Consider the following 12,654-nt stretch of genomic DNA (forward strand, 5'->3'; position numbering starts at 1 on the left):
TATTTTTACTGGCTACCCAGAAATACGATTTCAGAAAGGTTCAGAAATCAGGACTACCTAAATTCTGCAAAAATCCACAAATCATGCTTTTGATAGAACTACTTTCTTACCAAAGCAGGCAATGTTCCCATCCAGTCCTATATATTTCAGATCATATTTGGCAGCTTCGTTTTCAATGGGCTCATTCTCTGATTTGTCGTCCATAGCAAATATGTCCTTTTGTCGGAATTCTGCGTTGTCATCAAAGTTTATCTTTGCATCAAAACAGACAACTAAATAAAGGAAAAAGGCACATACATGAATATCTCTTAAGGATCTATAAATTACTTCCCCCAGCTGGCAGGTACAGAAGAAAGAAAAATAAGACATTGTCGTTTTTTTCTCATGATAGGGGTAGGAGAAGCTGTTATGGCTTTTTGATCTTAAACTTTAGGGCTACAAAGACAAATATGGTGGCATAGTCCCTGTTCTCTAGGGACTTACATTCTCATAAAGAGCAGAGTAATTTATACCTGTTGGTCTCTGTTTAATAAAATAATAATATAAACTGTGGTCACCCATTAAAAGTTAAAGACTGCCACATCTATATACAGCTCTGATTTGCCATTTTATTACATTTCTTATTTTTAGTATATAACCACTAATCTTCACTTATACCTTCTATGCAAAGAGAAACGAGATTATAAAGCTTAATCCCACTGTCCTCCTTTGTCCTTCTGAGGCTGCAAAGTGACATTTTTATTTAATCAGTATCCTCGCTAATATTTCTGAAAGATTTAGTGCAAAGAACACTGGGTTAGAATCAATAGTTTTTTATTTGATCCTTAACTAACTCTGAAACTTGATAAAAAAAAAAAAAAACTTAACCTACTGCTTCTTTGGGCCTCAGTTTTCTTATTTGGAAAATGGAAATAACAATCCCTAAACTGCTGATATACTTACTTTGGGGTCTGCTCAAACTAGGACCATTATCCTCATGTATGCAAGATAGGACTCTTTTGATTCAAGTTATAAAACACTAAGAGATCGAGACAGATCAGATATAATGGAAGGTGGCCAGGCATTACGAGCACTACTATTTCTACTTTCTGGTGCAAGTAGAAATCTCCCAACTCTCTCAATGGCCAGGAGCCCTGGAAACAGTTGAAACTCACTGGGTGATATGGATGGACCACAGAAAGAGCGTTTTCCTTGATTTACAGCAGAATAGCTTCTAATGAAGTCTCAGGGAGAGTCTGCAGTGAGGAGGGGTGGAATGCAGGTTTTTGGGATCTGACCCCTTTTATTATATCCCTTCAGGGAGAAATTAGTTATCTATGAGAACATTCCATTCTAACCTTCTTGTACTTTACTTCAGATATTCATAGGTAGGGATCTTTGACCTAGACTTTAGAGAGATTACCCATTCTCCTCCAGCATCGGTGAAAGTCACCTACTTCTTCAAAGGGAAACAACCTGGAATAATTCATTCAAAAGTAATGACAACGGTCTGTTCACCCCATTTGCTTACAATGACAAGAAAATAATGTTACAACACCCTAGAGTTACAGACCCTCCATAGAGCCTTTATACAAGGGTCTCTCTACCACAAAAATCAAGCACTTCGATACAAATCTATGCAGAACTGGCATTTTAACATCTAAGAATACTTGGCATAAATAAAAGCCCAAACCGCAAATTATTTAAAGTAGCACTGACTGACAAGAGAGAATCTTATATAGAAGTTAATGTCTGCCAGAGTCCTTAGTCTTGCCACAAAATGTCCAACCACTTTACCCACACACTGTGAATACATGGAGCAAATGAGTAATTACTGAACAGAATACAGCAACCTTAATGATGGAATCCTACAATTACCAAAGGAATTGGCCAACATTCTCTGCTTGCCACAGTGGCATTTTGTCAGCAGTTAATGACTGGTATAATAATCAATAGGAAAGCAACTTCATTCTTGGCTTTCCACTAGGCTTATAAATAAATTTTAATTAATTTATTAGTAATTTTAGCTCCTCCATTACTCATTGGCAAGACTACTTGTAACTGACGCCTTCAAAATGAATGGGCAAAGGCTATCAAATTGACTTCCTAACTGAAGACTTTCAAATAAAAGAATTCTTGGTCAAAATCAATAAACTAGTAAATCAAAATAGGTCCAGGCTGATCTTTGCCCCTTACAAAGACTACAGTTCCAAGCTACTTGAGAGAACATAATTAATGCATATGTATTCGAAGTTCAGAAGGCAGCCCCAACTACCCTCTGCAAAGCCAGATTTTCAAAAGATGCTTTTTCCTGCAGTGCGACCTATACGTCAAGGACAGAAAGGAGTTCACTATTTGGGGACCACCCTGAGAAAACGTTAGTTAAACCAGAGCGAAGATGGTAACTATGGGATAAAAGGAGTACCTACAGGTATGAGACTTATGGAATAAATGGCCTCTCTGCAATGGCCCCTTGCCAGTCATTCCCTCTCCGTAGAGAAAACTAAATGACACAACTAGGCCAATGTACATTACATCCTAGTGCTTTGGGATGTTACAAACACTATGTAAATAGGAAGTGAGGGGACTTAGGAATTAAGAAGGGTGACCCAAAACTGAACTGTCACCCTCAAAGCCTTAATCTTTTCTGTGGGTGGAGCACAGGGGGAATAAAGCACTTTAAGGAGGTACCTGGACTCTTTTAGACACATATTTGTTATTTTAAAGGCAGTCCCAAACATACAAAATGCTTTCCTGCCCCACTATCTCAGTTTATAATGCTGTATCGCCTGGATGTTTTTCCTTCAACTTCACCACTTAGTGAACTCTGGCATCAAACACACCTGGGTATGAATTACAACTCGGACTTCAGAGTCAGGTAGCCAGTATCACCTCTCTTAAGCCCAGTGGCCTTGTCTCTAAAATGGAAACCGGAGTATTTTCTACTGCATGCTGTTGGTGCAATCAGGCACTCCCTGCAAAGCAGCTATTAAACCACCGCCACACTCCACCTGCTCAGTTCTTTCTTACACTCAGCTTCCCAAGGCTGCGGCTCAGGCTATAGGATTCTTCTATACTAAAAATGACTTGTCCTTGGTCTCATTCCCTATAACCCTAAACTTCGGTTTACAGTGAATCTAAACTAATGCCTACTGGAGTTTACAGATGTACAGGTTACCTATGATACTCAGTGAAACGCCATATTCAGAATACGTAAGAATTTCCCACAGAATGGATTTTAATGGTTGGCATTTCAGGCTATGTGACTGACAGAGAAGGAGATTTTAGCCTAAAGGTTGGGGGTGGAAGAGAGGCCTTTGATGACCCTCAAATCACACCATACCTTTCCTTAAGGCCAGGGTGGCTAAAGATTGGATTACGCTGCCCCAAATGAGAATCTCAGTCAGGGTGTGGCAAAGCATAGCCCTTGGGACAGCTTGCTGCCTGTTCTTATAAACAGCGTTGGACTGGAATACAACCACACCCATTCGTTTACATATTTCTATGGCTGCTGTCCCAAGAAACAGCAGAGATGACTCGTTATAATTAAGGCTATATGGTCCTTTACAGAAGAAGACTGCCAATCCCTACTAAGTCACACTTCTCATGTTGTAATGGCCACAGGTATCATACTTATTACAGTGAAAGAGAAACAGGAAAGGGCATCTAATGGCATGAAAACAAAAAAGCGTAAGGGACAAAATAAACAAAAACCTGCAGCTTGCACAAAAGGAGTGGATTAATCCTTGAATATTGATTAACTCTTATATGCTTATTTCCCCCTGTAAGACCCATCCAAGTACACTTTTAGAATGAGTGTGTTAAAAATGGATTGATGGCTATGTCAACAGCGGGGCAATAAAATAAACTTGCTTGCTCAAACCTTAGCTTTTTCATTAAAACAACAAACTATGCTAAAATGTATTTTTTGAGGTACTGAACTTGGTTCAGATGTAAGATATTCAATGTCATGTTAATGAAACCTCAATTCTATAGAAAATTCATCTTGAACAAAGGCCATTCTGTGTACAAAGTGGGTGAAAAAACATACCTATTAATATTTATAAAACAATTTTCACCATCAAAAGCACATTGTTACATGCTTGATAGATTATACAAATGAATTTTCCTTCTGAACAAATATCAAAGAAAGCTGCGGTACTTATATTCATAGGGAGTTTTGTTTTTTTGTTTAGTGGTGTGAGATTCTGTGAGCCGCTAATTCACCAACCTAGATGAAGAACCTGACTGGCAGTTAGCAGCCTCTGACCCTAGAGCTTTAACAGAAGAATGTGCTACAGAATTAAACAAAAGAAAAACGCATTTCAGAGGGGGGACTCACACATAAAAGAAACATAAAAACAGCAGGAAATAAGATTGTCATAATTAGTTTGAAAAATAATCTGTCTTCAAGCATTGTACTGCATTTGATTTGTGATAAATAACCATACTATGCTACTGAAATGCATCTCACCGAGATGGCCTTAAAATGCTGATACTTTCAAATTAGTCCCACTTTCCATTAAATATTGATGTTCCAAGAGTTGTGTACTTTTTAGAACTTTTCTTGAGTTGCTGCGAAAGAGAAAATAGATACAAGGCGGGAGGGGGATTCGGGTGAAGGTAGAGAACTGAAAATGTTCTTGAAAATAGAGTCTTGTGTATAAAGAGAGAAAGAGAGAGAAACACCCACCAACAACATGGGCACTTGCTAACACGAAGCAACAGGGTGGCTATTTAGGGAAATTAATCTGAAGCAAGAAAGGGATCTGATGTGCGAGTTAACTTTGGATCACTCAGCCTTAGTTCTCATGGAATCTTGGCCAGGTAATCACTGTTTTAAATTGGGTTTCATTCCGATAGCTTGGTGAATGGACTTGGGCTCCAACTGTCGAAAATGCCTCAGAGCCCGAATTATTAATCTTGGGACTCCTGGTAGGTTAGGTGAGATCATTATCTGTTGGGGGTGGGGGATGAACTGTGTACCGTAAGATGTTTAACAACATCCCTGGCCTCCACCCACGAGAGGCAAGTAGCATCCTGCACTCTCAGTTGTGATAAATAAAAATGGATGTCAACTAGACTCATGGTGGTGATCACATGGAATCTCTGTGTTGTATACCTGAAACTAATAAAATGCTGTATGTCGATTGTATCTCAATAAAAAAAAGTGTCTCCAGACATTGCCAAACATCCCCTGAGGGGACAATATGCCCGCCATCCCCACTGAGAAACATTATTTTAGAGACACCAAAGAAAGGAGTCTGTGTACAGGCAGATCCGGCTGAAAGTGGTAAGAAATGAAATAGAACATAAAATCTCACAGCAGCTTGTAAAACAGATGAATGAATGGATAGGTAGATAAATAAATAATGATGAAGAAAACCCTGCTTTTTTTAAATTAAAGTCTTTTATTTACTTAAGTAATCTCTGCACCCATGTGGGACTCACACTCATGACTCTGACTGAGATCAAGAGTTGCATGCTCTTCTGACTGAGCTAACCAGGCACCCCAAGAAAACCTTGCTTCTAACTTGGCCACATGTTTTGCTTTGTTTTTGTTTTAAGATTTTATTTATTTATTTGACAGAGAGAGAAAGAGAGAGACAGCACAAGCAGGGGGAGCAGGAGAGGGAGAGGCAGGCTCCCCGCTGAGCAGGGAGAACTGGACCACAGGTTTAATGAATTAATTCTGGCGATACAACTGGACAAGCAAGGAAGAGAGTTCATTTCTCTTTGACTATTTAATTAACAGCTTACTTTCATTTCAATAAAATTAAGGCCATTCTGGTAGACATGGAGCTCTATCCCTTTTTCCATTGAGAAATTGCCTTTCTCCTGCATCTGTGATTCCAGTTCAGTGACTGGTCTAGATGTGGATATGGACCCAAGTAGGGCCAATCAGAATCATTTGAAAAGATCGCTGCGGTTGCTGGAGGAGAATGATGAAAAATGGGAGCCATCTTGGCGGCCCCTCTAGAGAGACTGGCTGATGAAGAAGCCAATTCAGAGGTAGCTAGGCTGGAAGATCAGAGAATCCCTTGTTCCCTTCATGCCCTAAACCAGACCACTCCCTGTTACATAACGAAAATAAGTATCCTTCCCTGACCTGGAAGCCTCTTAACAAAAACTAGACTGTTGCAGGATTCTCTCGCTAACAACCATTATAATTCTAACAGTCACTAAACTACATTACAGTCAATTGTGCCAAATCATATTTTTTGAATCAAATTATTAATCACATTGGAAAAAAATAATTGTTGGACTGCAGTTCTTTCACCACATTAAAAATTTCCCATGGGTGACCTAGCAGCATAGATGTTATCAAGATCATTGCTCTTCATTCAACCAAGTATCATCTGTTGTGCAAATACATGACCAGCCACCTGGATTTTTAAAAAATGTTCCTCATTAACCAATGGAAAGTGGAAGAAACTCTCTTACAAAGAAGCTTTGCAAAACATAAGTTTAAAGTAAAAATGTTTGGTGTGATGCTAAGCTCCTTAAACTTCTAAATTGAGTCATTATTAAATCACAATTTTAATGTGAAACGTTATATGCTCTGCTATTACTGATCTAAATGGAAAAAAATTAAATATTCACATTATAAATATTAAGATTATTAATATTGCTAGGATATAAATGACTTTCTTTACAGCCCCTAAATAAAGGATTGCTTTAGGGGATTGTGACAATGATGAAGATCAATTTATACATTTGGTCATTAATCACTGTTTCCTAATTGGGTTTAATTTGACTACTGCTCATTAGAGTTATAAACCAACACACTCCTTTAATTGTGATTATAATTCAATAGCTGAACTTTTATGGTACAATGAACAAATTAATAGCTAAAGATAATTTTGCTCTTAAAAATATCACATAAGACTTATGCTTTAATGAACTATATACACGACATGTATTTTATGATGACTCCTTCAAAAAAGCTCGAGAATTTTCCTTTCTCTTCATAATTAAAAAAAAAAACTTCTGATTTCATGAGGTTTTACAAATATATTCTAGGAAAAGTTTCTTGCACCCTTATTCCCTGCATCAGACCGCAATCTGTGACGGACAACTTACCAACGGTTTGAGTGAAAATAGTATTATAGCCTGACTTTTATCCAATTCCTTGGCTGAATTTCCATTTTTTTAAAATATGAAATAGCCAGGTCGCTTATGCATACTAGTTTGAAAAGCAAGCCATGACCTCGAAGAACTTATACTCAACTTCCTTCTCTTCTGTTTCTTGGATTTAATTAACAGCCACTCAATGCAGCACGAATTTGGACTAATTTCCACTAAGCTGGAGACTACATATAGATCACTCTGATAAAAGTAAATTAATGGTTTAAGAGAAAAAAGGTAAAAAAAGAAAACAGTTTGGTATATCAAAATCAACACACACACTGTACTGAGAGAGACACAGGTCCAAATTCCAGCTCCAGTAACGAGCTGCCTATGGAGGAGTCACATTAATTTTCAAACCTCTACATAATAGGGATAATAACTCCATACTTTTCAGGATTGCTATAAGTAATAAAAAAGAATATATGTAAAAACTTAGCAAAGTATGTGTCATCTGAGGTCAAAACAGAGTTTTCCTCCACTTCACTCTTCTCTACATAAAATACTATGATTTTATAGTCAAACAGAATTTTTAAAATATTTATGAATAAAAGGTAGTTTGTTTACAAATAACCTATCACAGATCTTTATCTGGCGGTCACCTGTGCAAACCAGGAAACATATTATTTTCAATGGTTTCCTCAACACTACTATTTGTCTAAAAAAAACAAAAAAAATAGACAAAAAGATGAAATCCATACCTTTTCTGGAATACTCTTTTTTTATAGCTATCACTTTACCTTTTTTTTTTTTTTAAAGATTTTATTTATTTATTTGACAGAGACAGAGACAGAGACAGCCAGCGAGAGAGGGAACACAAGCAGGGGGAGTGGGAGAGGAAGAAGCAGGCTCATAGCGGAAGAGCCTGATGTGGGGCTTGATCCCATAACGCCGGAATCACGCCCTGAGCTGAAGGCAGACGCTTAACCGCTATGCCACCCAGGCGCCCCTATCACTTTACTTTTTAAAAAAAAATTTAATATTTTTTATCTACTCATTTGAGAAAGAGGGCACGGGCAAGAGCACCAGCAGGGAGAGGAAGAAGCAGATTCCCTGCTGAGAAGGGAGCCTGACATGGGGCTCAATCCTAGGACTCTGAGATCATGACCTGAGCTGAAGACAGATGCTTAACAGACTGAGCCACCCAGGTGCCCCTAATTTAACTTTTTAAAAATGAAAATGGAGAATTTATGAGAAGAATACAGGGACCTGCACCAGAAATGCCACAAGACTCATGGAAGGAGATCAGGACTGTCTTTCATTAGTTTAAGTACAATTGGTGACAACTACAATTTTAAACAAGGACTTAATTTTTAAAGGAAGTTTTACTTTCTGTTTTTTTTTTATGTTTTACTTTCAATATCCATTATCTTGTTTGATTTTCAGAAGGATAAGAAATAATAAAATAATAATAGCTAATGCTTTTGTACCTCTAACCATATGCGACGCCTTGTTCTAGGAACATTATCTTCATAACAATCTTCTAAGGTAGGTACTATTATTATTGTTACCATTTTGTACTTAAAAAAATTCCAGTATAGTTAACATACAGTGTTATATTAGTTTCAGGTGTACAATACAGTGACTCAACAGTTCTAGACATTACTCAGTGCTCATCACAATGAGTGTACTCTCAATCCCCTTCACCTATTTCATATACCACCCTCCCACACACACATACACTTACCTCCCCTCTGGCAACCACCAGCTGGTTCTCTGTATTTAGGAGTGTTTTGTTGTCTCCTTTTTGTTGTTATTTGTTTCCTTTCTTAAATTCCACCTATGAGTGGAATTTAAAATCATATGGTATTTGTCTTTCTCAGTCTGACTTATTTCACATAGCATGATACTCTCTAGATCCATCCATATTGTTGCAAATGGCAAGATTTCATTCATTTTTATGACTAATATTTGTGTGTGTGTGTGTGTGTGTGTGTGTGTGTGTGTGTGTACACACTGCTTCTTTATCTACTCATCTATGGATGGGCACTGGAGTTGTTTCCATACATCTTGATTATCATAAATAATATTGCAATAAACATAAGGGTACATATTTATTTTTGAATTAGTGCTTTTATTTTTTTAGGTAAATAAATATCCAGTAGTGGAATTCCTGAGTCCCACAGTAATTCTAATTTTAATTTTTTGAATAACCTCCATACTGATTTCCATGATGACCACACCAGCTTTCGTTTCCACCAACAGTGCGCAAGGGTTCCTCTTTCTCCACATCCTTACACTTGTTTCTTGCGTTCTCTATTTTAGCCATCCTGACAAGTATGAAGTGATATCTCATTGTGGTTTTGATCTGTTTCCCTCATGATGAGTATGTTTAACATCTTATTATGTGTCTGTTGGCCATCCATATGCCTTCTTTGGAAAAATGTCTGTTCATGTCTTCTGCCCATTTTTAATTGATGTTGAGCTATATAAGTACCTTATATATTTGTGATATTAACCCCTCATCAGATGTATCATTTACAAATATCTTTTCCCATTTAATAGGTTATCTTTTTTTTGTTGATGGTTTCCCTTGCTGTGTGAAAGCTTTTTATTTTGATTTAGTCCCAATAGTTTATTTTGGCTTTTGTTTCCCTTGCCTCAAGAGACATATATAAAAAAATGTTGCTACAGCCAACATCAAAGAAATTACTGCATGGCCTCTCTTCTAGGATTTTTATGATTTCAGGTATCACATTTAGATTTTTAGTCCATTTCAAGCTTATTTTGGTGTATGGTGTAAGAACATGGTCCAGTTTCATTCTTGTGCATGAAGCTGTCTGGTTTTCCCAACACCATTTGTTGAAGAAACTGTATTTTCCCATTGCATATTCTTTCCTCCTTTGTCATAAATTGACTGTATAATCATGGGTTTATTTCTGTTTCATTGATCTGTGTGTCTATTTTGGTGCCAGTATCATACTGTTTTGTTTACTATAGCTTTGTGGTATGTCTTGAAATCTAGGATTGTGATACCTCCAGTTTGTTCTTTTTCAAGATTGCTTTGGTTATTCAAGGTCTTTTGTGGTTCCATACGAATTTTAAGATTATTTGTCATAGTTCTGTGAAAAATGCCATTGGTATTTTAACAGGGATTGCCTTAAATCTGTAGATTGCTTTGGGTATATGGATATTTTAACAATATTTGTTTTCCCAATTCATGAGCATGGAATGAATATCTTCCCATTTGTTTGTGTTATCTTCAATTTCTTTCAACAATGTTCTATAGTTTTTTTTGAGTATAGGACCTTTCACCTTGTTGATTAAATTCATTCCTAGGTATTTTATTATTTTTGGTACAATTATAAATGAGATTGTTTTCTTGACTTCTCTTTCTGCCACTTCATTATTCGTGTATAGAAATGCAACAGATTTCTATATATTGATTTTAAGTCCTGTGACTTTTTTTTTTTTTAATTTGCTTGATTGGAGTGTTTATTTTTTTTATTTTTTCTTTTTTTGTGGTTGCACCATCATTTTTAATGCATTAAAAGAGTTTACATGATTTACTGTAAACCACATAGTAACTTATGTAGCAGGGCTGAAACAGAGACCAGAACTGGTGATTTCTTTTTTTTTATAATAATTTTTTCTTGTATTATGTTAGTCACCATACAGTACATCCCTAGTTTTTGATGTAAAGTTCCATGATTCATTACTTGCGTATAACACCCAGTGCACTGTGCAATACGTGCCCTCCTTACTACCCATCACCAGCCTATCCTGTTCCCCCACCCCCCTCCCCTCTGAAGCCCTCAGTTTGTTTCCCAGAGTCCATAGTCTCTCATGGTTCATTCCCCCTTCTGTTTACCCCCCCCCCCCCTTTCTTCTTCCCTTTCTTTCGACTTTAATGAATTCCTTTATCAGTTCTGGTAGTTTTTTGGTGAAGTCATTTTTGGGTTTTCTTTTTTTTTTTTTTTTAAGATTTTATTTATTTATTCGACAGAGATAGAGACAGCCAGAGAGACAGGGAACACAAGCAGAGGGAATGGGAGAGAAAGAAGCAGGCTCATAGCCGAAGAGCCTGATGTGGGGCTCGATCCCATAACGCCGGGATCACGCCCTGAGCCGAAGGCAGACGCTTAACCGCTGTGCCACCCAGGCGCCCCTCGGGTTTTCTATATATAGTATCATGTCATCTGCAAATAGTGAAAGTTTTACTTCTTCCTTTCCAATTTGGATTCCTTTTATTTATTTATTTTTGTCTGACTGCTGTGGCTAGGACTTCCAGTACAATGTTGAATAAAACTGGTGAAAATGGACATCCTTGTCTTATTTCTGATCTTAGAGTAAAGCTCTTTATCTTCCACCATGAGTATGCTATTAGCTATGGGTTTTTCAGAGATGACCTCTTATGTTGAGATATGTTCCCTCTAAACCTAGTTTGTTGAGGGTTTTTATCATGAATGGATATTGTACTTTGTCAAATACTTTTTCTGCATCTATTGAAATAATCATACAGTTTTTATCCTTTCTCTTGTTGATGTGATGCATCATATTAATTGATTTTTAAATACTGAGCCTCCCTTGCATCCCAGGAATAAATCCCACTTGATCATGGTGAATGATTGTTTTTAATGTATTGTTGAATTTGGTCTTTAGTATTTTATCGCGAATTTTTGCATCTATGTTCATCAGAGATATTGGCTTATAATTTGCTTTTTGGTGATGTTTTGATCTGGTTTTTGCATCAAAGTAATGTTGGCCTCATGGAATAAATTTGGAAGCCTTCCTCCCCTTTCTATTTTTTGGAACAGTTTGAGAAAAATAGGTATTAACTCTTGTTTAAAGGTTTGGTAGAATTCACCTGTGAAGCCATCTGATCCTAGACTTTTGTTTGTTGGGTGTTTTTCCTGGACTATATGAGAAGAGGACCTACATCTTATGAATGTCAGGGACTGGCCTCTTTTGTGTCTGACAGTGGATGTTTACACGAACACCAGTCAATTCACTCTACAAGACAGTTATCATTTTTACCACTCTTTTGGATTAAAAAACAAAACAAAAACCAAAAACCAAACCCCAAGGCTTAGCCCAGGTCTGTGGCCAGAACACAGCAGGTCGAGAATTTGAACGCAGTCCCCTTTGTAAAACACTACACTATGTCCACCTCGGTCTGCAACTTGGTTGTATTTGCACATAGCAGATCACCTAATTGACCCAATGGTGAATCCCTATTTACTGACTGCCCACAACATGCTAGACAGCATACAAGACACAGGGGGAAATGTGCTAAAAAAGACAAGGTTTGTGGAACTTACATTCCTGTATCCCTGTCCCATCCACCTGATACGATATCCCACCCTCCACCTCTAAACACATACATTCACAAGCTTTTACTACCGAATTAATAGGAATTTACCGAATACCAGCTGTATGTAAGGCACAGTGCAATAGGGGTGGGTACTGGGATAGAAAACAGTTCTTTATGCTTTTCAAGTGCCTGATGGATAGAAAAATCTTCTCTACAAAAATGCCTCCTTCTCCCACCTGAATCAGAAGCTAGTGACTAAGTAAGGTGAAAGAGCTGGATGGGAGGGCACTAGG

The 12,654-nt window shown here is 37.4% G+C and overlaps 1 protein-coding gene across 1 annotated transcript in view; it reads right to left on the minus strand.

The window, feature by feature from the left end:
* The window catches only part of SUCLG2 (succinate-CoA ligase GDP-forming subunit beta), a 256,096-nt gene that overhangs the window by 98,578 nt on the left and 144,864 nt on the right, over positions 1–12,654 (minus strand). The window contains exon 8 of the mRNA XM_026501201.4: positions 111–272. Coding sequence (XP_026356986.2) covers positions 111–272 — 162 coding nt within the window. The remainder of the gene's footprint in view (positions 1–110; positions 273–12,654) is intronic.

Source organism: Ursus arctos, unplaced genomic scaffold (assembly GCF_023065955.2).
Source record: "Ursus arctos isolate Adak ecotype North America unplaced genomic scaffold, UrsArc2.0 scaffold_14, whole genome shotgun sequence".
NCBI classification, from domain to species: domain Eukaryota; kingdom Metazoa; phylum Chordata; class Mammalia; order Carnivora; family Ursidae; genus Ursus; species Ursus arctos.